The sequence below is a fragment of the Salmo trutta genome, chromosome 11 (genome assembly GCF_901001165.1).
Source record: "Salmo trutta chromosome 11, fSalTru1.1, whole genome shotgun sequence".
NCBI lineage: Eukaryota > Metazoa > Chordata > Actinopteri > Salmoniformes > Salmonidae > Salmo > Salmo trutta.
The window spans coordinates 19,504,111-19,530,905 of NC_042967.1; the positions used below are offsets into that span (position 1 = coordinate 19,504,111).

Here is a 26,795-nt window from a genome sequence, read left to right on the forward strand (position 1 = left end):
TGGCGCTATTTTACATCATTGTGCTTTGGAATAAGCGTCACCAATAAATCACAGTTCAAACGTGTTTTGTTTGTTATAGTAGTTTCTACCTGGCTGTAGAATGCCATGCATTTTCAAGAAACCACCAACATATGACCTTCATCTGCAATTAGGCTAAAAGATATTCACAAGTTGATCATGACATGAAGCAATATAGGCCTATTTCAGCACAGGAAGGGTAGAGGAACATCAGTCTGTCTAGCAGATCAATGTGGTTTTAGGTGTAAACAAAATTTGGAGATGGGATCAGTGTGTTGTCAGAATCTCTATTCTGAATATTGTCTTAGTTTGTACCTTGGTCCCAGATATGATACAATGAATTAAATCCTTTGTCCCAGATTGGTATCAGGATTGCACACACCACCTGTTCAGGGCTGGTCATTTCTGCTCCAAACACTTAACATTTACCAGTAGTCTGCTCTATTCTACATGATTGTGCCTGAATCATTTCCTGGTTACTCAAATGCATATTGTCAGGTAATTATGCGTACTGGAAGCATCTTGACCATGTTCTGTTATAATATCCACCCGGCACAGCCAGAAGAGGACTGGCCACCCCTCATAGCCTGGTTCCTCTCTAGGTTTCTTCCTAGGTTTTTGGCCTTTCTCAGGAGTTTTTCCTAGGGAGTTTTTCCCAGCCACCGTGCTTCTTTCACATGCATTGCTTGCTGTTTGGGGTTTTAGGCTGGGTTTCTGTACAGCACTTTGAGATTTCAGCTGATGTACGAAGGGCTATATAAATAAATTTGATTTGATTTGATTTAATGCACAGGGTCATGTTCAAGGCTTGAATTACAGTTGAAGTAGTTTATTTCTCAAATTAATAATAGGCAATTTATTTAAAAAAAACACACATAATACATTCACTAACCACTTAGCTATATCCCTCCGGATGGAATTGATGATCTCTTTGTCTCCAGAGAAAGACATGTTGGCCCCCGTGAGGAGGTGTTACACAGATCCCTTAAAAGGCATTTGAAGTAACCTGTAATCGCTGCCAAAGGTGCTTCAACAAAGTACTGAGTAAAGGGTCTGAATACTTACAGTGGCAAGAAAAAGTATATGAACCCTTTGGAATTACCTGGATTTCTGCATAAATTGGTCATAAAATTTGATCTGATCTTCATCTAAGTCACAACAATAGACAAACACAGTGTGCTTACACTAATGACACACAAATTATTGTATTCAATATAGACAAAAAAAGTACATAATTAAAAACATTTACCGTGTAGGTTGGAACAACGTATGGAAGAGAATAATTGTCACTGAATTACTACAGTGAATTATTGTAAATTGCCGATTTGACACAAATTCAATTTCATTCATAAAATGTCATTTATTCCATCCATTCCAAGCTCTCTTTTTGCCTTTTCCATGAAACTGTGAGGTTGTATCACAACCTGTAAATGCATGGAAGCCTGACAAAGCCAAACTCGCAATCCAAGCTTCTCGTAGATGGTGTTGATGCAAATCTCCTGCTAGTTTTTCCCCCATACCAAAAGCAACCCACAGCTTTATGGTTGGATAATCTTTGGTAAGATAGAAGAACAGATCAGCAAGGAGGACAATGATGTCTGTATCCAGTGTTGGAATTATAATGTTCTGTGCACCCTTTTGAAGGGCATCTTTAAGATGAAGGGATACTCATGTGTCTGCTTCTTCCTGGGCTCATTCCAGCATTGATGTCAGAGCCTTTTGAGACCACAGACTCATCAATTGTAGCATAGATCTCTTTTCCATCTTCAGATTCATCTTCACACCTTCTGTGTCGACATTCTGAAAAGCTCCTGTTAGTTATTAGTGTTTCTGAGAAAGTCAGAGAACTTAGTTGGTTGTCTCCCCAACTTTCTTTCAGATGCATTTTCCTTGCTTCTCCCTTGTTGAGTTTTTTTTAGACTCCCACACAAAATGGATTCTATTGCATGTTTTCAACTGGTGTTCTACCCAAGGCAGTAAGACACTGCTGCCATATTTTCCTAATGTGGAAACTTGGTGGGTAGGCAAGGAATGGACAATGACAGCTCTGTCAATGGTGTTTCCTTTATTTTGGCAGTTACCTGTAGATATTGTCATTGTTAATTTGCTTAGAGTTTGTAATTTATACACCAAAAATGTAAGTCTAAGAAGCAATGTGAGACTGAAAATGTAGTTTTAGTAGATGTTCCACAAGATGGCCAAACAGAAAGAACATCAGCATCAGACTTATCTCTACAGTAACAGCATTACATGTTTTATCCATTAGAGACCCGGATTGCTCTGGTTGGGAACACTAGACCTGGTAAGAGCTTGACAATGCTCCAAAACATGACTGGTGAGTACTTAAGTCTTCACTTCACTGTATAAGATGGTGAGGGAAACTGATTTTGACTGTTCTACCTTTTATTCATTACAAAAAAATCATGCCTTGCAAGGAATGGGCTAAAAAAGAGGGTCATTTGTGTGCTTGTAAGAACACTACTTTTAATCTCCATACTTCTTCTATTTCATCACTTCCCAGTATTGCCGGTACAATGACCATAAGTCTGATATGCCTAGTTGTGTCTTTGAAAATGTGATAAAGCTATGCATTTTCATGTAAGCTATGTCCTCTACAGTGTTGATTGATTGTAAGTCATAATAGAAAAAAGGATAAAATACAACTGACCTGTGATGTTGTTTAAGTTCCACCCTGGTCATAGGCCTCCCAGGAGTTCTCAGAATCAACAGTTAACAGCTACTTTTACAACAGTAACAACTTTTCCTTGTTATCCAACAGAGAAACGGATTGTGCTGTTGGGGAAGACTGGTGCTGGGAAGAGTGCAGCAGGAAACACAATCCTGGGGACGAGATTGTTCAAATCACAATTACGTTCCATCTCTGTGACTAAAGATTGTGATAAGAAAAGAGAAATGGTGTGTGGGCAGAGTCTGGCTGTTATTGACACCCCAGGGTTGTTTGACACAAAGTTTACACAGGAGGAAGCAATAGAAAAGATCACAATGTGCATCAACCTCTCTTCTCCGGGTCCTCATGTGTTCCTGATTGTGATCAAGCTGGGAAGATTCACTGAAGAGGAGCAGAAAACAGTGAAGATGATTCAGAAACTCTTCGGTGACGAAGCATCAAAATACACCATGGTTCTCTTCACACATGGAGACAAACTTCAGGATGGAACAATTGAAGAATTTCTGTCTGGAAATCCAAATCTAGTAAGCTTAGTTGACCAATGCAATGGGGGATATCACGTCTTCAACAACAAAGATAAGAATCCCTCCCAGGTCACTGAGCTGCTTGAGAAGATAAACAACATGGTCATGATGAATGGAGGAAGCCATTACACCACTGAGATGTTCCAGGAGGCTGAGAGAGAGATTGAAGAGGAGAAGAACAGGATCTTGAGAGAGAATGAAGAGAAGAGAAACAAAGAGGAGGAGAATCTGAAGAAAATATTTGAAGGAGAGGCTCTGGAGAAAGCAAGAATGGAGCTGAGGGAAAAACATGAAAGAGAGGCTCGAGAGAAAGCTGAAAGAATGAACACAGCTGCGCGTTATCTAGGTGCTGCAGGTTCTGTTGCTGCAAGTGGAGCTACTATTGGAGGTGTTATTGGAGGACCACCTGGTGCAGTAGTGGGTGCGGTAGCAGGAGCTATCGCTGGAGTAATTCCTGTGTTGGTTTTAGACTACGTTTGCTGTATTCAATAAAATATATTTATTTGACTGCTAAGTACTTTAACAATATAACTGTTTTAGTATGTTTATAATCATATTAGTATCCTAGCAATAGCGATGATCGTGTTATGGGTTAGATAGATCATTCTATGTGAAGTGGTATTGGCTAGAGGGAAGTAAACAAACGTCTGTCCATAAGGGTGGGATAGGAGCCAGCTGATAGATCATCATTTACTCTTACATAATATTTTCTTAATGTGTTTGTCATTATATTCTCTTAAGATGTTGTATATCATAATTTATTAGAATAAAAATAAGTGTTCTCTCTGCATATAAGAAGAGCAATTATGTGACTGACTCCCTGACCTCAAGGCCTCTCGTGACTGATAATAAGACCTGTGAGATGTTTGGTGGACAACCGGAACAAACACCACCTGCACAGCGACAGAGATTGATTGTTCATCCTAAACACAGAAGGGGGGGTCTGTGCTTGTGACTTCATATCTTGTCTTTGCAGCTGTATATCCCAGTGTGGCAAATAAATCTAGCTTGAGCTTTATTTGGAGTCCAGCTTGAATTTGTACCAGAACAATTGGCATTGTCGGCAGGATTTACCACAATTTACAGTCCGAATCAGTGGAACAGGAGCCGGTACACAAAAACGAGATAGTTCATATAGCAGTTTCCACTCATTCTGACATCTTTGGGAGATGAGGGTTGTAGGCTGAAAATAAATGATGGGAAACTGACCTAGAAAGCCTGGATTTATTCAGTAAGCCCATTGTATATATGCGACTGGAAGTTCAGGGGTTTGGCCACCAGAAGGTTAGGGTTTAGCCACCAGAAGGTTAGGATTTAGCCACCAGAAGGTTAGGATTTAGCCACCAGAAATGTAGACTGTTTAAGTGTCTGTATTGTTTGTGTAGTATGTAGATAAGGTTATAGGCGTTTTCCGGCAGTAGTGGGTGTCAAGGAGGAGACATTGTCACTATCTGGTAATGTGAATGGTGATCGACTGTTGCCTGTGAGTTCTAAAGTGGGCACACCTCCGTGGGTGGAGAAGAACAGAAGTATTAAGAACTCATTTGAAATCGATGTGTGTGTATATGGCTGTGGACTGGCTGAGGCAATAAGTAAAGAGATTGGTTTGTGCCCTAGAGGGGCTAAGTATTAGAGACCGATTGTGTAGCAATAAAAAAAAGTTGTCAATACCGGTAATATGTGTTGTCAACAACAGTGATACTTGAGGAGTGACACTGGAATAAGACATTAGGTCTCCCATATTCTCCAGTAGTAAATTGGCAGACGCTTCAGTATGGTTCTCAACACAAGGTAACAGGTCCCTTGACCAAATGATTAGGGACCCATACTGTAACTACAATCCAGGGAAGTGGGAATCCCTACATGGAAACATTTTAAATGGAGAGTAATAGTGCCCTGGGTGAGGATATCTAAAAACCCTATACACCATTTGGAGAGGAGCATGAATAATAACTATTGAAATGTCGTCCTGGGGTCCCTACACTCCCGTAAAAGGTGGACTAGAGGAAGATACATTTATCAAAGTCATAGAGGCGGTGAAGGAGGCGCACGAGCAATCTACCAATTTCGTCTCGAATATGGTCAACAACAACAAAAAATCCGATCTAATAAGGAACTCAGATGCTATTGTGAGCTGGCAAAGTGGCATAAAAGAACAGTCAGAGTCCGGCTGAAATTTGTACCGGAACATAAAACCTAGAGTGCCTTGCAAAAGTATTCATCCCCCTTGTCATTTTTCCTATGTTGTTGCATTACAACCTGTAATTTCAATGGATTTTTATTTAGACTTCATGTAATGGACATACACAAAATAGTCATAATTGGTGAAGTGAAATGAAAAATATAAATACATTTAAAAAAATTACAAACGGAAAAGTGGTGCGTAGATACAGTTGAAGTCGGAAGTTTACATACACTTAGGTTGGAGTCATTAAAACTCGTTTTTCAACCACTCCACAAATGTCTTGTTAACAAACTATAGTTTTGGCAAGTCGGTTAGAACATCTACTTTGTGCATGACACAAGTGATTTTTCCAACAATTGTTTAGAGACAGATTAGTTAACTTATAACTCACTGTATCACAATTCTAGTGGGCCAGAAGTTTACAAACACTAAGTTGACTGTGCCTTTAAACAGCTTGTCATGGCTTTAGAAGCTTCTGATAGACTAATTGACATAATTTGAGTCAATTGGAGGTGTACCTGTGGATGTATTTCAATGCCTTCCTTCAAACTCAGTGCCTCTTTGCTTGACATCATGGGGAAATCAAAAGAAATCAGCCAAGACCTCAGAAACACAATTGTAGACCTCCACAAGTCTGGTTCATCCTTGGGAGAAATGTCCTAATGGTTGAAGGTACCACGTTCATCTGTACAAACAATAGTACGCAAGTATAAACACCATGGGACCACGCAGCCGTCATAGCACTCAGGAAGGAGACACGTTCTGTCTCCTAGAGATGAACGTACTTTGGTGCGAAAAGTGCAAATCAATCCCAGAACAACAGCAAAGGACCTTGTGAAGATGCTGGAGGAAACAGGTACAAAAGTATCTATATCCACAGTAAAACAAGTCCTATATTGACATAACCTGACAGGTCACTCAATAAGGAAGAAGGCACTGCTCAAAAACTGGCATAAAAAAGCCAGACTATGGTTTGCAACTGCACATGGGGACAAAGATCGTACTTTTTGGAGAAATGTCTTCTGGTCTGATGAAACAAAAAAAAGAACTGTTTCACTATAATGACCATCATTATGTTTGGAGGAAATAAGGGTAGGCTTGCAAGCCAAAGAACACCATCCACACCGTGAAGCACAGGGATGGCAGCATCATGTTGCGGGTGTGCTTTGCTGCAGGAGAGACTGGTGCGCTTCACAAAATAGATGGCATCATGAGGGAGGAAAATGATGTGGATATATTGAAGCAACATCTCAAGACATCAGTCAGGAAGTTAAAACTTGGTTGCAAATGGGTCTTCCAAATGGACAATGACCCTTAGCATACTTCCAAAGTTAAGGAAAACAAAGTCAAGGTATTGGAGTGGCCATCACAAAGCCCTGACCTCAATCCCAAAGAAAATGTGTGGGCAGAACTGAAAAAGTGTGTGTGAGCAAGGAGGCATACAAACCTAATTAAGTTACACCAGCTCTATTGGGAGGAATTGGCCAAAATTCACCCAACTTATTGTGGGTAGCTTGTGGAAGGCTACCCGAAACGTTTGACCCAAGTTAAACAATTTAAAGGCAATGCTACCAAATAAACCATTCTCTCTACTATTATTCTGGCATTTCACATTCTTAAAATAAAGTGGTGATCCTAACCGACCTAAGACAGGGAATGTTTACAAGGATTAAATGTCAGGAATTGTGAAAAACTGAGTTTAAATGTATTTGGCTAAGGTGTAGGTAAACTTCTGACTTCAACTGTATGTATTCACCCCTTTTATTATGAAGCCCCTAAATAAGATCTGGTGCAACCACTTACCTTCAGAAATCACATAATTAGTTAAATAAAGTCCACCAATCTAAGTGTCACATGATCTGTCACATGATCTCAATATATATACACATGTTCTGAAAGGTCGCAGAGTCTGCAACACCACCAAGCAAGCGGCACCATGAAGACCAAGGAGCTCTCCAAACATGTCAGGGACAAAGTTGTGGAGAAGTACAGATCAGGGTTGGGTTATAAAAAAATATCCGAAGCTTTGAACATCCCACGGCGTACCATAAACTCCATTATTAAACAATTTAAAGAATATGGCACCACAACAAACTTGCCAAGAGAGGGCTGCCCACCAACACTCACAGACCAGGCAAGGAGGGCATTAATCAGAGAGGCAACAAAAATACCAAAGATAACCCTGAAGGAGCTGCAAAGCTCCACAGAGGAGATTGTAATATCTGTCCATAGGACCACTTTAAGCCGTACACTCCACCGAGCTTGGCTTTACGGAAGAGTGGCCCGAAAAAAATCCATGTTTGGTGTTCACCAAAAGGCATGTGGGAGACTCCACAAACATATGGAAGAAGGTACTCTGGGTTTTTGGTTTTATTTTTGTTTTGCCTTCACCTACTCAGCATGGCATCTTATTGGCTGGTTTGCGTAGCTTGCTTATGAGGGAGGATGTTTCAGTTAGAATCGTTCCAGTGAACAAGCACCAAACCAGCGGTAAGTTGTTGGTTGCAAAGCACTGTATGTCAAAAGTGATTTTTTTCTTCCAAATGATGATTTAAATGTACAATTTATATCAATTTGTTTGTAAATGTTATTCGAACATCACACAAAAGATGCACCGTTTTTTGGTGAATATTTGTTGTGTATTTTGTTGTAGAGAATTCCAGCTAATACTAGCTAACAACTTACTGTGTCTGGTGGGAGGGTTGTATATTTTGTACAGTGCGTGAGTGCAGAGTTGGATGGGGAGCCGTGCATTGCATGACGTGCAATTTTGTGCTGTTCCTATCAGAATAAAGCTCCATGACTGGTGTTACAAGTTGGAGTTCGTGTCAATGATTGATTGTACACAACGCAAGAAGAGTACTGTTACACACGCACAGGTAGAACAATGAGCCAGACGGTTCACCAGATGTAGAAATCTGAAGCATTCATTTGGCATTTCCACCACCACCAAATACTGTATGTTGATGAGAGGAAGCCCAGTGTCCGGCAGTGGGAGAAGATGGAGCAAGAGGGATTTTGGCTGACATTCTGCTAATTTTGTCATTGATGAAATATTTGATCTCAATTCAGTTCTCTGTTTCCAAAACTAAAATCTCTTTCGAACAGAGTACACAAAGTTTTGTAGACTGCCCTTTACCAAAGTTACATTTTATTTTTTGTTTAGAAGGAGTGCAAGGACGAATTGAGTTATTGCACATGCTCACTTCACAGTAGGATTTCCCTAATTGAATATGTAAATATTTGGCTAAAATGCTTGCTCGCTAGCCTAAATTCCTTTCACGGGCAACGATGCATCAGGCTTGTTAGTTAACATTAGCCTACTACGTCTAGCTACATATTGAACTTCCATCCCCTCAGGCCAGGGGGACAATGTATGAATTTATGGTTGGATCAGAATCGCTGTTATAATCATTGTTGTGTATGGAAAATTAAGTAAAATCACAAGTCCAAATCTCTATTTCCATCCATTGCTAATTTAAGAAAGGGACAATTTTAGCTAGCTAGCCACCGGAGGACAACGGTAAAAAGAGATGAAGCCAAATCCAACTGGCTTCCTTTGACATTTTATTTTTGTGTGCCAGAGCTATTCACAGTTGAGCTCACTCAGTTTAGCTCAATGCTGATTGTTTATAATTTTATTTTATTTTTTTAATCATGAGAGGCCAAATGCTTGCTGGCTTCCCTTGCATTCAATGCTACGGGTGGCAACAATGTCATAATCTTTTTGTCAAGACAACATCAGACAGCAGGGCTACAATACTAAAAAAGATGGTCTTTGTTTCGCTCTCTCTGATGCTTTCTCCGGTGAGATACATTCAGCCTCTTGCAAATTCAAGGAAAAGTATGAAAAACAGAGACAAGGATAAATCATTTTATGTTTATTGCTGGGGAAGCCTGGCTTCCCTTTGCATCCATGAATACACACCGATGGTAGAATCTAAACTGTGGGCTAAGTTACCTTGACTTTTAATTTAATTTATCAATTGAACTACCTAGGTATGTGTACTGTACATGCAACGTGAAAAGTGTATGCATGGCTTCAAAACATCAGAATAGCCTAGATCATTTTATTTAACTAGGCAAGTCAGTTAAGAACAAATACATACTTTACAATGATGGCCTACCCCAGCCAAACCCTCCCCTAACCCGGATGATGCTGAGCCAATTGTGCAACGCCCTATGGGACTCCCAATCACGCTATACAGCCTGGGATCAAACCAGGGTCTGTAGTGACACCTCTAGCACTGAGATGCAGTGCCTTAGACTGCTTCACCACTCGGGAGAAAACGCTCTTACCCTGAAGAATCACAATCGATTTCGTGACACTATGAACATTCTAAAAATAAAAATGGAATTGTAAAATAAAACATTAAAAAAATACTTGGGTGACATTTTCTGTCCAAAAACAGCCCTCACAATGACCAAAATTTCCCCTAAATAGCCCTCACGCTATAGCCTGGTGGAACCAGCCTGATTGCTGCGTTCAACATTCTATTTCACTTTCACGTAGCAGAATGCTGACTGCAGCGATCAGGCTGGTTCCACCAGGCTACTCACAATTTGTAAAGTTTGGAATGTTGCAGCTTGGGCAATTGCAGACATTGAGCTCAGTGCTGACATAATATTTTGCCCTTTATATTCTAACCACACCTGTCACCAATGAATTGAAGTATATTTTAAAATATTCCCAAAACTCTAACAGCATTATTTTCAAAAACAAAAAGTCCTTTTACTTAGTTTGCTGTTCAATTCTAGGTTTTGGAGTGTAGATCTGTCAGGTACTTAATGAGAGTCTGCCCAGAGAACACCTACCTCAGTTGCCTTTATACTGTCAGGCTATGTGGTGTCTGGCACAAACTCAGCCCCAGGCCCAACCAGTAAACCCTGGATTTCTGATGCTTTCAATAGTCTATTGAGAGGCTTTGAAGCCACCGGTCGGTCATATTGGCACTCACCAGTAGGAGCAGTGCTCCATAGGAATCTATGGAATTAAAGGTACATTATGCAGAAATCTCTCTGCCATTTCCTGGTTGCTAAAATTCGAATAGTTTGCCTAATATAAGTTTGTGACAAAACAAGCAAGTATAGTGTAGAGAGTCATTGTACCATCGAAACAGCTGTGAAATATGTTTTCAATAACCAAAAATATTGTATTTTCAGCTGTTTGAAGCTGGTGAACAAAAGTAAAAGATGCAAAAACGAAAGTTAAGCATGGGAAGAATTGAAATTGTGCATATAGCATAGATCTAAGCTTCTTAGAATTGATTTCAATGATAATGACAGATCTATAACTCAAATTTCTGTCTGAATATGGTGGGGTCAGCCAAAAAGTGACCTATTGCAGCTTTAAATGTTTCAGGACAAAATTACAAGTATTTAAGTATTTTTTTGTTGTACTGGGGATAGTAACATTAGTAATATAATAAATATATACTTTTTGAAAAATGTTTTTATATATTGATTTTTTATATGTATGTTTACCGCACATAAATAATTGTAAAGTATGCATTTAGGTGTCTGTAATAGAATACATGTGGCAAAAACAATTGTAGACATTAATAAATGCATTTCTATAGCTTCCAAAATATTTGTTAGTAACTGTGGGTGGTGCCAAGATGGAGGCACGGTGGCTTCAACACAACGCCCCCTACAAGTAATCTAGTGTATATATAATTTATTGGCACAACCCCATGCTTGACTATTCTCTTTGCATTTATACATGTTGCAAAATCAGTGCAGTGGTTAGTTTACCAAACCATAGTGTGTATTGCAGTGACTCATTCACAGTCATAGACTGCTTTCAATGTAAAGAAACAAATATCTTTACATTGGTTGATCTGTACCTTTAATTTTTGGGTCAGTGTTTTAACACTGAACAACATTTTCTGACAATTTCTTGTTGAATAGAAATATGTTACAAAGAAAAGCATATTGCATCTACATTACAAAAATAATGTCAGAAGTGGGATTCGAACCCACGCCTCCAGGGGAGACTGCGACCTGAACGCAGCGCCTTAGACCGCTCGGCCATCCTGACATACAGAAAGTACTTCAAATTACCAGTACATGAATGTGACAATCCATTGTCAGTTATTTTACCATGAGTTTTTTTGGACAATACTAAAATTATAATACATTGGAAAAATGAAGAAGAACTTTATCCACGCTTTACGCTTCCATTGCATAAAGCCACGCCAAACGTTTGCTATTCATTATGTTTTATAAAGAAAGGCCTTCATAATTGCGAACCTTGCGTTGGTTTGCGTTCATTTAGATATCCGTAAATAGCCTACTTTTTTTTAGCTATCCACCTCTCTTTAGAACAAATCTTTATTACTATAGCTTGCTTGCTGTCTATAAAGGAGTAGCAGTAGCTAGCTAAGTCTGTTAGGCTATAGTTTTGGGAACTTTTAACCCTTTACTGGACATTGGTTTTGGAAGTTTATTACCTTGTAATGTGAGAAAATGGCAGACAGACAGATACAGTAAGTACACAAGCATACGGACACTACATGTTGTCTACAACAACCGTTATTGTATTGGACAGCTTGACTGAGAGAAAGTCTACATTCTCACAATCAGCTCCTCACACACTTCTTTGGGGACCCTATTGCTTAAACAAATAATAACAAGAATACCTAGTTAACGCGTAATCGGCTCCACACTGTCAGTGTGTGATTTGTGTTGGTCCAGTAGAGGGTGCTGTCAGACCAGTTATTCTGAATAACTGTATTTCAGTGACTTTAAAACAGAGCAAAATCCATTTTTTTGTAGCAAATTAATAAAATCATGAAATATAGTCTCTATCTGCCTGCTGTGTTTCAGTACATTCCAGGGATGGCCATTTTGTATAGTTTTCCAGCTGAAAATTGGCAGATGGTAAGATATAGAAAAGCCAGTGGCACATGAAACATTTTCTGGTAAATTAAACACAACAACAACATAATCAAACAGTGCTTTACTGTAGGTTATGAATATTAATTTGGCATACTACCAGGGTCAAAAGTGTATATTGGCCGAGGTATATTGGTCATATACCACACCCCCTCGTGCCTTATTGCTTAATTCTATATTTGTCTACTGTATCTTAGCCTATGCCGCTCTGACATCGCTCGTCCATATATGTATATATTCTTAATTCCATTCCTTACTTAGAATTCTGTGTTTTGGGTATATGTTGTGAAATTGTTAGATGTTACTGCGCTGCCGGAGCTAGAAGCAGAAGCATTTCGCTACACCCGCAATAACATCTGCTAAACGTGTATGTGACCAATACAATTTGATTTGATTTGATTTGAAAAGTGTCACAAATTAAAATATTAAAATATTTTCATTAGGGTGCAAGACATGCAGGTAACATTTTTTTAATATAATCATAATTGTTTTAGAGAACATTCAGAGAAAAAATACCCTCAAAATATATATATAGTATGCAATCCTCTTCATTCCATTAACAAACATTGACAATAAGTTTTCTCCTAATTTCTTGTCTCTTGTAAATAATGTAGCATATCATTTCAAATAACCACGCAATTGAATGTATTTAGACAAACAACTGAAGAAGCTACGTAACTTGCAGAAAGTCAATATGTTTTGTAACATAATAATCATTCCATACTTTCAACAAACACAATGCAAAACCATAAAACATGTTTTAAGCATTGAATAATTGCAAATGGTTTATAGGTCTACAATCCTTGTTCATTGGTCTGCTACTGTATAGTACTGTATGTTACAATTAGAGGGACTTAGAGACAGAATTAGAGGGATTTAGAGACAAAATTACAGGGACTTAGAGAAAAATTACAGGGACTTGGGGACAAAATTACAGGGACTTAGAGACACAATTAGAGGGACTTAGAGACATTACAATCCATTCTGATGCAAGATTGATTGTCATTGTTTCACCTCTAAAAGCATGAATGATTCATTGCTGCATGTCACCCGACACCTGTTCTCTCCGCTTTGATTATATCCAGGTGGTTGAGGTTGGATTTCCTCACACAGTGACAAGAGCACACTGGTATCTTACTTAATGTGATTCTGTCCTAGTTCACAGACATTCACCCCAGTCAAAACCTCTAGGCCTATATAACTTCAATGGAAGCCTTTCCTTTCCCTAAGTGCGAACGCTTGCATCCCTTCCTCAGTCTACCTGATGGTAAGCTGTTTACTGGTAATTTTCGTACTTTATGTCATAAGCTACGGGTCCCTCCATGGTGAATCCAAGGTAAAAGGAGACCTTCTCCGTGCTGCATCCACTCCGGACTCCACCAAGGTATATTGGACGCACTGAGATTTTCAGATTGCCCCCGTAGTAAACATAAATGTCACCGTTTTCAGTTTTCCCTTTGCCCCGTAGTAACAGGTTTTATATCTCAGGATCCCTCCATATTGTTCCACTTTGCCAAAGTTGATGCGGGTTTGGGGGTCTATCTTTCGATGAGGTGTTCTTGTGTGAGGTTTTGAGTCCCTCTTTGTACAGGAACTGATCAAGCCTGCCTTTGTGAATTATTCTCCTCAGTGCTCTTGATTTCCCGAGATAGAAATGTGCGATGCAACTCTTCGCCGGAAACATGTGGGAGAAGCGACGATGGAAAGATTTTTCGATGAAGTGCCATACATGCCAATGTTTTTGAATGTTGTGGTGTTCTCAAGCAGGTTGTCCTTTCTTGGCCACATCAGCAACATTGAGAGGTAGTACAGCTCTGTGCAGTTTGAATGGGTTCCCTCTTCTTGCAGTGCCTCATTGAGAAGGGAGACCAGCTCGTCGTACCTCTTCAACAATGTTGAGCTTGGCTTAATGCAGTGAAGAACAATGTTTGCAAGGATGAAATTAATCCGGTCAGCCATGAGTTTCCGTGTAGAATTCTGAACAATGAACTGCCATTTCTTCAGAATTAATTCAATTTGATTCCCATTCTTCTCATTCAGATACTGGAGAAGACCAGCAAATGACTCTGCTCGCTTTTGCTCCAAATACTTTCGCTGCTCCTCTATCTCCTGCCGGAGACTCGGTTTTGGTTTACTGGCTCTTTCAGAGGACCTCTCTTCTCCCGAGGAACAGAAGATGTGAATGTACTTCTTGAAGTGCTCTGATACTTTTCGTTTGTTTCTGTCCTCTGCTGTCTCCTTCTCAATTGACCTTGGCTTCACGTATGTGAAGTAGTTCTCAAAAAAACTGAACATCTCCTTCAGCCGTGGCTTCAAAGAGACAGTGTAACAGATTGGTTGTTATTTCCCCCAGTTGAAGCTTGTGCTTTCCGGTGAGGACTTTGAGGCAATTACTTGCAATCATTTGGTGTAGAAACCAAACTGCCTGATAGGTGCCGTGCTCTTCAATGTTGAAGAAGATCAGAAGCGTGGAGTATGGGTTCATTTTGTCCTCAAGTGTTTATTTTCCCCACAGAGCATTCCTAATCCCCACAAACTCCTCACAGAGGGACAGGGCCATGTAGGAGCCGTTCACATATGTATTTAGCAAAGCTAAGAGTGAAAATAGCTGTCCTTCTTTTCTGTAGGTGTCAAGGTCTTTCAGGGTGTTGCGCACCAGATTCTCTATGTACTTCTCACTGAAATTGTTTGTCATGATCATGAAGGCGTAGAACGTTTCAGGTTTTTCATGGTGACCTTTGAGCTCTTTCAGTTTCACCTCAAAGAAGCTCTGCTGTTTGGTGGAGAGTTTGTTGATAATGAAGACATTGTCAAGTCGGCTGTTTCTGGAGTTCACTGCAGGAATCTGTAATCTCTCACATTTCAGTATGATGACCATCAGAGTCTCAGGTTTTTTCTTCTCGTTGGCTGCACTTAGTATGCATCTCTGTAGGTCTTCAACGTCCTCCCAGTTGTCCACCAAGAGTAGAACAGGAGTATAACTCAACTGCTTCTCTTTGCCACAGGTCAGCAGGTGTGTGACTTGGACTGCGATCTCGCTGTTCTGTACTGTGGTGTTTTTCAGAACGGCACATCTGAATTTACATCTCAAGTTCCACAACATATGCATGGCCAGTGTTGTTCCACCACAGCCTGGATGATGGAAGAGGTGTATTATTACGCATGGCGATGTGTACCCCTCTGTAGGTGTGATCAGGTTGTGAAGACCCTCATACTTGTCACGTTTGATGAATGGCAGACAACATGGCCTCTCGGATAAGTAGAAGTTCCACCAAGTCAGTTGTCCGCCTTTGTAAAAGTCCTTCTCCGTGTTGGTCTTGAATTCCTCAAAAGTGTCCTTGGTTTCGATTTCAATGTTCTCACATTCATTTTCACTCAGTATATCAAGTACGGTCATCAGCTCTTAATCTTTTTGTGTCAGGAGGACCGAACTGGAGCCAGAAGATGGCAGATATCTCCTAGAGGACCGTGTCTGGGGTTCTTTGATTTTCCTGATGGTGCAGTCGATTTCATTCAGGCTCAATTCGTAGATACATTTACTGGTGATATCCACTTTGCAGCGAGTGTTTATCATGTCTCTCCATTGACTGAATACATTTTAATCTTTGCATATGCAAAGCATATTATCCACACCCTCAAGAGTGCGATAGATCGCACAAAAGGCCTCAAGTATAGGGCTTGAGATGTCAGTGACTCCTGAGTAAAGCATGAACACCACAAGTAATGTCTTTCGACAAAGCATCTGGATTGCAGAGAAATGAAACCATATCGCTGATTTCTCCAGCACATTTCTTCAGCCATTCACTGGTAGTGAAAGGTCTGTCTGCTTCACTGACCTCATTTGCTCAACCATTACAAAAGACCCAGCTTGTCTGCTTAAACAAGTTCAGCTTTCCGATAACAGTGGAGACACTATTGAACATTCGAGGGTAGTGAAGATTAGCTATGCGATCTGTTCTGTAGAAACTGCATGTCCCGTTCATGTCAGATTCTGGGCACTCGAGCACTGCAAACAACTTAATCTCTTTAAAAAAAAACAAATGTTCAAGTTGACTGGGGTGACACTTGTTTGTGACAACTGTAACTTGCAATGTGTTTAAGTGTCTCTCCCATGAGTTATCAATTGTTTTAGCCTCTGCCCTTGGTAGTTTTGGTTGGGCTGCTGACAGTTGCTCTCCTCTTTTGACTTGCGTGCTGATCACCAATATTTGACTTCCTGTGTCAAACCTCTCATCTTCTCCTGAAGACTGTTGGGATTATTGTCTGCAAGAATGTTGATGCTCTTTGGGCCTTGTCGAATAAAGAGACATTCAGTTTTGTATTCTTCTCCATTTTGTTCAGATATTATTGAGGTATAGAAAAGCTTCTCTTGAGTCTGAATAACTTGGGACAACATCAACTTCTATCACCCACTTGTCTGAAGTCGCGCCATCTAGATGTTGAACCTGAAAGAATTTTGGAGGCCTGATGCATGCTCTTGCGATGTTTGTTTCTTCTCCAAAGTGTTCCTTGAGACGCAAGTCAAACTTGTCTGTATACATATTGAATGATGGCAGGTTTTGCCCAATCACCTGTCCATGCATGTGTCCGGGCCCGCCTGTCACCCCAAAGTGAATGGTCCCATTGGTGCGAGAGTTCATGCAGGCTGCGGAAAAAACAAAACACTTCGTTGCTAAACTTTTCCAGGATATCTTTCTCACTGGCTTCCTCTGTGCTTGGCAGGATCTTGTAATCATGTACCGGGTCAATGAGATTGCTTGGACCGGATTCAGGGGGGAGGGTATCATTTTGTATGTATGTGAACGATAGGTCGTTTTTGTCAAAGGGACATGGGGGACATATTCTCTTCTCCAGATTCGGAGCAGTTTCTCTCGAGTGGTCAAATGATGAGATGGAAGTCTCACTTTGTCTTGTATTGTCCTCCATATTTCCATAAGCTGGAATGGATTCCGACTCTCCCATTGGCAGTTGAATGGGGGATGTAACATCTGAATCGGAATGTCTCAGTTCTTCCACTGATGTCCATGAAGAGCTTAGACTTGGAGCCACCGACTCCGATTTCACACTGTCAGAATCCAGAGTTTCCTCATGTGACCCCATCCTAGCTTCTGGTATGGCTCTAAATCTAAATCTCTCCTGTCTTCTGAAAGGGTCACTCTCAGGGGATCTCATGCTTCTCCCTACACTCTCCAAGTAGTTTCTCAGTATCTCTACATTTTTTATGATTTGAATCGCAGGCTCAAACTTAACACCTAAATCAGTCAAGTCCTGTTTCTCAATGCAAACCAGGCTAGCTCCTGACACATCCTGTTCATAAAGTTTTGTTGCGACCTCGGGGAGTTTGAGGCTACTAGTTAGCCACTCTTTCACATGCTCCTTAGTCCAGTCTTCGATTCTCTGTGGTAATTCTCTGAGGTCGCTGACTCTGTTCATGCCATGATGTTCTGTAAGCTGAGAACCCAAGAAATAAAAACGATCATCAACATAGGCAGTTGTATTTCTTTTTAAACCAATTAACAGTTACTGTACCTGCACATATAGTTCATATTTTTTATTTGCCAAATCACCAATGCCTATTGTTTATTATTGTTGAAAGTAGGAACAATCCACTGAATATACATTTACAATGACTACATACAGTTTCAGATTAAAACCTGCAAACATACCATTGTTGCATGCACTCCACCAACGGACAGTTGTGTTGTGTCTGATGTCATCATCCTACAATAGGTGGAAATACATTAGGTGGAAATACATTAGGTGGAAATACGTTCATTTGAAATTAAACAAATTAGATATTTTGGATCACCTCAAATGTGTTTTTTTATACATACATGTATGGTATTGTGTATTTTCATTTTGTTGATTTTTTTAGGGTAATGACTTCGAACATGACACACTAGATAAAATTAAAATCATAAATTACCTTGAAGATGGACCCATTGACTGGTCACTCTTCATTGACAGATAGCTGGGTGTAGGTGAGTCTGCTCCCTCCCTGCAAAAAAAATAATTGAGGTGTGTTTTTAATCAATCCTATGCTGATGATGTACAGTCGCTTTTACCAATCTGCAAGATGTCTATTAGAAATTACATATTCAAAGTGTCTCCAAGTAGGAGTGCTGATCTAGGATCAAGTCCCCCTTGTCCAATCATTATGATCTATTAGATAATAGGCAGAATCTACCACACACCCAAACCAATTTAGTGAAGGTGCTGGAGTCAAAATGCTAAACTGGAGAAACAGGAAAAAGTTGCTGCACATTTCCAGTCAGATGCAAATGTATTTATTTAATTGTGGCTGAGCTTTCGGTCAGTCAACCGTCATCAGACCATATGCAAAATAATATTCACAACTGATGCTAATCAGTACTGATGCTAATCAAAACTGATGCTAATCAAAACTGATAATAATCATTACTGATGCTAATCAAAACTGATGCTAATCAGTACTGATGCTAATCAAAACTGATACTAATCAGTACTCCTACTCTGAGACTGTGAAAACGGGCCCAGACCTTTTGTCTTTTATGCCGTGACCTCGTGGAAGTCAATTGCCTGAAATATTGACACATTGCAACATCCTCATTGTGAAAATCATAAATTACCTGTGATTGGGAATAAACTCTCTCTTGTAGTTTATCGGTGGATCCATTGAGCGGTCACTCCTCATTGACACACAGCTGGATGTAGGTGACTCTGCACCCTCCCTGTGAAAAATACAGTCAGTACTCTAACCCTATAACATAGCTTGTACAGACAGTTGGAAATCAAGACCCATATTCACCCATATGCAGTGTTCACACTGCACGAGTCTCCTTATCCATGGGTTTATGGAGATTTTAGCCTGGGGCTATGCAACATTCTAGCACCAACCTTAGCCCAGGGCTAGCTGGCCTTGCTCCAGAGCAGGGTTAGGTCCAACTTTGTAGGACTAGCCCCAGAAACCCGGTGCCAAAATAGCCCGTGTGAAACAGGGGTCAAGAAAAATGCATAGAATATTTCACTGTTCCGGAGCAAGGCCAGCTAGCCCTGGGCTGTCACGTCCTGACTTTAGTAAGATGTCTTTTTCTATAGTAGAGTAGGTCAGGGCGTGACGGGGGGGTGTTTTTGGGTTGTTCTATGTTTTCTATTTCTATGTTTAAGTTCTAGTTTGTCTATTTCTATGTTGGGATTGTTTGGGTTGATGTCTAATTGGAGGCAGCTGATCCTCGTTGCCTCTGATTAGAGATCATATTTAAGTAGGGGTTTTTCTTCCTGGGTTTTGTGGGTAGTTGTTTTCTGTTTAGTGTATGTCACCTGATGGATCTGTTGTCAGTCGTTTTGTTGTTTTGTTAGTGTATTCATTAAAATGGAAATATGAGCACTTCACACGCCGCGCCTCGGTCCCCTTTATACGACCCGTGTTACAGAACTACTCACCATGATTGGATCAAGCAGCGTGCCCGGGTAGAAATGGACACCTGGTCACATCAGGAGTGGATTGAGAGGAGAGACTGGACTTGGGGCCAGGTAATCAAGCGATATCGGAACCTACCTGGGAAGAACGAGAGGCAGCCCCCCCAAAAATTTTTTGGGGGGCACACGGGTAGTTTGGCTGGGCCAGGACTGGGACCTGAGCCAATTCCCCATGCTTTTTGTGGTGAGCATGTGCCTGCCTCTCGCACTCTCTCTCCAGTGCGCCTCCATAGCACAGTACGTCCTGTGCCTGCTCCTCGCACTCTCTCTCCAGCGTGCCTCCAGAATCCAGTACGTCCTGTGCCTGTTCTTTGCACTTGGTCCTCAGTGCGTCTCCCCAGTCCGGTGAGGCCGGTTCCTGCTCCTCGTACAAAGCCTCCAGTGATAATCTATGGTCCGACGCCTGTAGAGATAATCCATGGCACTAAGCCTCTAGTGATGATCCATGGCCCGGAGCCTGTAGGGATATTCCATGGCACGAAGCCTGAAGAGGTAATCCATGGCCCGGAAGCTGAAGAAGTAATCCTTGACAAAAAGCCTGGAGGGATTATAAATGGTCCGGAGCCTGTAGGGATAAACCATGGCACGAAGCCTGTAGGAATAATCCATGGCCCGGCACCTGGAGAGATAATCCATGGTAAGAAGCCTCCAGTGATGATCCTTGGCGCTGAACCTGTAGAGATGATCCATGGCATGGAGCCAGCAGCAACGGTCACTAGTCCGGAACCTATTATGACGCCTCCCAGTCCGGAGCCTCCGGCAACGCTTTTCCATCCGGAGCCTCCAGTGACACTCCTCAGTTCAGAGCCTCCAGTGACGCTCACAAGTTCGGAGCCTCCAGCGACGCTCCTCAGCCCAGAGCCTCCAGCGATGCTCCTCAGCCCGGAGCCTCCAGCGATGCTCCTCAGCCCGGAGCCTCCAGCGACGCTCCTCAGCCCGGAGCCTCCAGCGACGCTCATCAGTACAGAGCCTCCAGCGACGCTCATCAGTACAGAGCCTCCAGCGACGCTCCCCAGTCCGGAGCCTCCAGCGACGCTCCCCAGTCCAGAGCCTCCAGCGACGCTCCCCAGTCCAGAGCCTCCAGCGGCGGCCCACAGCCCGGAACCTCCAGCAGCGGCCCGCAGCCCACAACCTCCGGCAATGATCTACAGTCCGGTTCCTTTGACGACGATCTACGGTCAGGTGGTAATAAAGCAGAGGGATCAGCGGGTGGAGCAGGGAGTACGCCCAGAACCGGAGCCGCCTCCTTTGCTGGAAGTTAAGGTTATATGGACTGCATTTGAGCCGCCATAGACTTTTATCACCCTCCCTACAATCCCTTTGTGTTTTGTGGTTATGTTGGGTTTTGTTTATGTTGCATTCGGGGTCTGCACTTTGGGGGGGGGGGGTGCTCTCACGTCCTGACCCTAGTAAGATGTCATTTTCTATAGTAGAGTAGGTCAGGGCGTGACAGGGGGTGTTTTTGGGTTGTTCTATGTTTTCTATTTCTATGTTTAAGCTCTAGTTTGTCTATTTCTATGTTGGGATTGTTTGGGTTGATCTCTAATTGGAGGCAGCTGATCCTCGTTGCCTCTGATTAGAGATCATATTTAAGTAGGGATTTTTCTTCCTGGGTGTTGTGGGTAGTTGTTTTCTGTTTAGTGTATGTCACTTGACGGAACTGTTGTCAGTCGTTTTGTTGTTTTGTTAAAGTGTATTCATTAACCTTTCTGGGCTAGGGGGCAGTATTTTCACGGCCGGATAAAAAATGTACCCGATTTAAACTGGTTTCACCACTCTTGCCCAGAAACGAGAATATGCATATTATTAGTAGATTTGGATAGAAAACACTAATGTTTCTAAAACTGTTTGAATGGTGTCTGTGAGTATAACAGAACTCATATGGCAGGCAAAAACCTGAGAAGATTCCAAGCAGGAAGTGCCCTGTCTGCGATTTTGTAGTTCTGCTTTTGCTTGTCTATCGAAACTACAGTATCCCTGGGGTTTTGTTGTACTTTCTAAGGCTTCCATTGGCTCTCTAAAGCCGCCAGAAAGTGGATTGGGGCGTCACCTGTCTCTGGGCAAAGTATAGGAGCACAGTTTGTCAGTGGACTGCCTGAGGACAAAGGGAATGGAAATGCACGTTCACGAGAGCTCGCCATTTTTTCTTTCCCTCTTTGAATGAATACAACATTGTCCGGTTGGAATATTATCGCTATTTTACGAGAAAATTAGCATAAAAATAGATTTTAAACAGCGTTTGACATGCTTCCAAGTACGGTAATGGAACATTTTGAAATGGTTTGTGTTGATATGTGCTCGCACGTTACCCTTTGGATAGTGACCTGAACGCACAAAGAAAACTGAGATATTTGCACATAACTATGGATTATTTGGAACAAAAACAACATTTGTTGTGGAAGTAGCAGTCCTGGGAGTGCATTCTGACGAAGAACAGCAAAGGTAATAACATTTTTCTAATAGTTATTCTGAGTTTAGTGAGCCCGACGTTGACGGGTGTCTGAATAGCTAGCCTTGATGGCCGAGCTATGTACTCAGAATATTACAAAATGTGCTTTCGCCGAAAAGCTATTTTAAAATCTGACACCGCGATTGCATAAAGGAGTTCTGTATCTATAATTCTTAAAATAATTGACAAAAAACAAATACTTTCATCAGTGAGAGAACATTGGTTGCTGTGGCTAACAAAAAATGGTTGCTATGCAGGCAGGCTAACGTCTGCTCCCAGCTGTCGCCAGGATATTTTGGCCCAGTGTCACGCCCTGACCTAGAGAGACGGTTTATTTCTCTATTTTCTTTAGGTCAGGGTGTGGGGTGGGCATTCTATGTCATTTTGTTTCTATGTTTTGGCCAGGTATGGTTTCCAATCCGAGGTAGCTGTCTATCGTTGTCTCTGATTGGGAACCATACTTATGCAGCCTTTTCCCACCTGTGTTTGGTGGGTAGTTGTTTTCTGTTTTGTGTTTTACCTGACAGAACTGTGTGCTTTCGTTTCCATTGTTTAATATTTTGTTTAATTGTTCTGATTTTAATAAATAATCACGAACACGTGCCACGCAGCATCTTGGTCCCCTCTCTACGACAGCCATAACAGAACTACCCACCACCAAAGGACCAAGCAGCGTGGTCAGGAGGACTGGACCTGGGAGGAAATCCTGGATGGGGCAGGACCCTGGACAAGGCCTGGGGAGTATCACCGTCCGCAGGAGGAAATAGAGGCAGCCAGGGCAGAACGGCGATACTATGAGGAACAAGCACGGCAACAACGGAAACCAGGGAGGCATCCCAAAAACATTTTTTTGGGGGGGCACACGGGTAGATTGGCAAAGTCGGGGTTGAGACCTGAGCCAACTCCCCATGCTTACCGTGGGGAGCGAGTGACCGAGCAAGCACCGTGTTATGCGGGGATGCGCACTGTGTCGCCAGTGCGCAGCTACAGCCCGGTGTGCTCGGTGCAAGCTTCCCACAGTTGCCGTGCTAGAGTTGGCAGTGAGCCAGGAAGAATTGTGCCGGCTCAGCGTTACGGGTCTCCAGTGCGTCTCTTCTGCCCAGGTTATCCTGCGCCAGCTCTACGCACGGTACCCCCCGTTCACCAGCACAAGCCAGTTCATCCTGTGCCAGCGCTCCGCCCTTGCTGGGCTAAAGTAAACATCCAGCCAGGACGGGGTGTGCCAGCCCTAAGCTCCAGACCTCCAGTGCGCCTCCACGGCTCAGTATACCCTGTGCTTGCTCTGTGCACCCAGTCTCCTGTGCATCTCCCCAGTCCGGGGAGACCTGTTCCAGCTCCTCGTAGGAAGCCCCCTGTGATAATTCTTGGTCCGGAGCCTCAAGGGATAATCCATGGCAAGAAGCCTGTAGAGATGATCCATGGCCCGGAGCCTGTAGGGATGATCCATGGCACGAAGCCTGTAGGGATAATCCATGGCAAGAAGCCTGTAGGGATGATCCATGGCCCGGAGCCTGTAGAGATGATCCATGGCACGAGCCTCCAGTGATAATCCATGGCCCGGAGCCTCCAGTGATAATCCATGGCCCGGAGCCTCCAGTGATGATCCATGGCACAAAGCCTCCAGTGATGATCCATGACGCGGAACCTGTAGTGATGATCCATGGCATGGAGCCTGCAGCGACGGTTCCCAGCCCGGAACCTACAGCGACGCTCTCCAGTCCGGAGCCTTCAGCTACGCTCTCCAGTCCGGAGCATTCAGCTACGCTCTCCAGTCCGGAGCATTCAGCTACGCTCTCCAGTACAGAGCCTCCAGCAACGCCCTACAGCACGGAGCCTCCAGCGACGATCTGCAGCCCGGAGCCTCCAGCGACGGTCTGCAGCTCGGAGCCTCTATTTTGTTTAGGTCAGGGTGTGGGGTGGGCATTCTATGTCATTTTATTTCTATGTTTTGGCCAGGTATGGTTTCCAATCAGAGGCAGCTGTCTATCGTTGTCTCTGATTGGGAACCATACTTAGGCAGCCTTTTCCCACCTGTGTTTGGTGGGTAGTTGTTTTCTGTTTTGTGTTTTACCTGACAGAACTGTGCGCTTTCATTTTCATTGTTTATTATTTTGTTTAAGTGTTCTGATTTTAATAAATAATCATGAACACGTGCCACGCTGCATCTTGGTCCCCTCTCTACGACAGCCGTTACACCCAGGATTAACAAATGTTAGTGTGAACACAGGATAAGCTAGCCCAGGGTCAGTCTTAGCCCAGGGCTAAGAACATTGCAGTGCAAAAAGGCCTAAAGTGTCTCAGAGTAGTAGTGTTGATCTAGGATCAGTTCCCCTCTGTCCATATAATATTATGATCTAAAAGGCAAAGCTGATCCTGTAGCAGCACTCCTACTCTGAGACTGTGAATTCAGGCCCAAACCTTTTGTCTCTTGTGCCATGTCCTCGGTGGAAGTTGATTGGCTGACCCATTGAGTGATCACTCTTCATTGACAGACAGCTAGGTGACTCTGTTTACCAGGGCAGAGAAGACTTGACCCTGCAACGTCCTCATTATACTCCTGTGGGGCAGAGGGACTACTATGTAGCCAGTGGTGGACATGTTCATTCTTCCCACTCTCTGCACCCTCAGGCGATACAGTGTTGTCACTCATCCTGTCTCGACACCAGCATTCAGGTCCCTGACAAAGAAAACGAAGCAAGAGGGGTGAGAGCAAAGATCCGAAAAACTGCTCTTTAGCAGTAACTTCTTTATTGAGGAAAAATGTATTTACTATGACTGTGATATGTGGTTGTCTCTCCTAGCTGTCTTAATAAGATGAATGCACTAACTAACTAAGTCGCTCTACATAAGAGCATCTGCTAAATGACTAAAATGTAAAATGTTCTTTAGCCATGTATCAAAATCTCCCGCTAACTTCATCCCCTTTCTGAAACTCTCAGCATCGAAACAAGCGGAAGCAATGTACCGGATTTCTTGTCCAAATCATAGAGAAACAGGTATAGTAAACACACATTCCCATATGACCACAACAAACTAATACCTCTCCTCTGTATATAAACCACGTGGGATACTCTTGTAGAAAATGTATTGTTTCCCAAACGTGGTAGTTATGTTGTTTGTAGAAATGGTGTATCATATTGTGTCACCTTCAATAGGCAGACTGTGCCATTCCCATGCAGTAGAAAACTACAGTTGAAACAATAGCCAAAGTGGATAAAGGTAATCTGGTTACTCTCTCCTATGGTCCAGGGATACAAGATCAGACACCTCCCCTCGATGACTCAGCAGTGGTTGCACATGCAGTAAATTTCATTTGAGTCATACTAACCCGGAACTTCAGCTTCTCATATGAACTTGTGATTTGAACAGTGTTATGGTTATTTAACAACGGCTTACTTCCCAAACATTACTATGAAAAGAAAACAAACCTATTCATTGCCTATCTCTTCATCAAACATGGAGTAGACTGAATGAAAGCTTGTATTTCTGTATTCCAGAGACACATAATATACCAGGGAGTGTACTGTAACTGTGTACTGTAACTGTACTGCAGACTTGGTACGTCAAATAAGATTTTCCCTCAGGAGTCATTTGATTTCAGTACGCTATTGAGTATACTTGGAACTTCATCACCCACGGATTATGTCTTATTTATACATTCAGAATCTCAGTTATTGCATGAGAAATAAGCAGTATGATTATTATTATTATAAATAGCTAAATGTAATTAGGCTGCATTCATTTGTAATAATTAGACTAATTACAGCAATATTTTTTGCTTAGAAATTGTTTGTGAAAGACAATAACAGAATATATCCAAGACTTTAAACAGAACCTTACCACTCAGAGTCCTAACTTTACTCATATCTGCACAGTTTGAAAGGTGTGCTCTTAGATCCTGTGCAGCCACAGAAATATCAGTAACCGTTTCCCCGCAGTATTCTTGACAATGAAACACTAACTCGTCACGTATTCCGGGGGGCATCTAGGTGCCGAATTTAACCCCATAAGCTACTAATACAGGAGAAATATGGTCTATTTAGTAGCTCACAGCTAGTAGATCCTTAGCCTGCGTCTGAGGAGGTGTGGAGGATGATATCCGGTCATACTTTAGACCTACCCATGATCCCCATATAAGGAAACCAAAGGGCAGAGTTAGGGTGTGTAGGAGGTACCTTTGGATATATATTTCAGATACTTGTGTCTTGGATTAAAATACGTTAGAAAGTAGAATGCAAAACCTATTGACTCCGGTAAGATAAAATAAGAAAGAAAAAAAAGTTTGAGGTGCTTCTTCTATGCAGGGTCGTTTGTGTTTTCTACCCATCTTCAACTCTCGGCTCGACTGTCTTGTTTTTTTATGAAGGCAAAGATTCTGGGAATTGAGCCAGTGGACCAGTTTTGTGCTGGCTCAATGCCAGTGTTTCTGCCCTCTCCGATGCCATCTCCATTACATTATCTTTGTGGCTGTCGTCTATACTTGAACACCACCGGTAGTCTTCAACAACCACAATGTATATATAATACCCGATCATGAGTCAAAGAAAATAATATGGATCCTGTAGGACACAATGA

The 26,795-nt window shown here is 42.1% G+C and overlaps 2 protein-coding genes and 1 non-coding gene across 3 annotated transcripts; 1 reads left to right on the forward strand and 2 right to left on the reverse strand.

Annotated features, from left to right (window-relative positions):
- Positions 1-2,288: 2,288 nt before the first annotated feature.
- On the forward strand, positions 2,289-4,249 carry LOC115202406 (GTPase IMAP family member 7-like). The gene is made up of 2 exons (XM_029766534.1): positions 2,289-2,353; positions 2,798-4,249. Exons 1-2 carry the CDS (start codon positions 2,335-2,337, stop codon positions 3,721-3,723), a joined length of 945 nt encoding a protein of 314 aa, XP_029622394.1. The 5' UTR covers positions 2,289-2,334; the 3' UTR covers positions 3,724-4,249.
- Positions 4,250-11,373: 7,124 nt separating this feature from the next.
- On the reverse strand, positions 11,374-11,456 carry trnal-cag (transfer RNA leucine (anticodon CAG)). The gene has a single exon. It is a non-coding gene; the product is annotated as a tRNA-Leu (tRNA).
- Positions 11,457-12,767: 1,311 nt separating this feature from the next.
- On the reverse strand, positions 12,768-26,541 carry LOC115202407 (sterile alpha motif domain-containing protein 9-like). The gene is made up of 6 exons (XM_029766535.1): positions 26,061-26,541; positions 24,639-24,897; positions 18,922-19,023; positions 18,240-18,311; positions 17,980-18,034; positions 12,768-17,764 (listed from the first exon to the last, which is right to left on the reverse strand). The coding sequence occupies exons 2-6, from the start codon at positions 24,704-24,706 to the stop codon at positions 16,835-16,837; spliced, it is 1,227 nt and encodes a 408-aa protein (XP_029622395.1). The 5' UTR covers positions 24,707-24,897; positions 26,061-26,541; the 3' UTR covers positions 12,768-16,834.
- Positions 26,542-26,795: the final 254 nt, after the last annotated feature.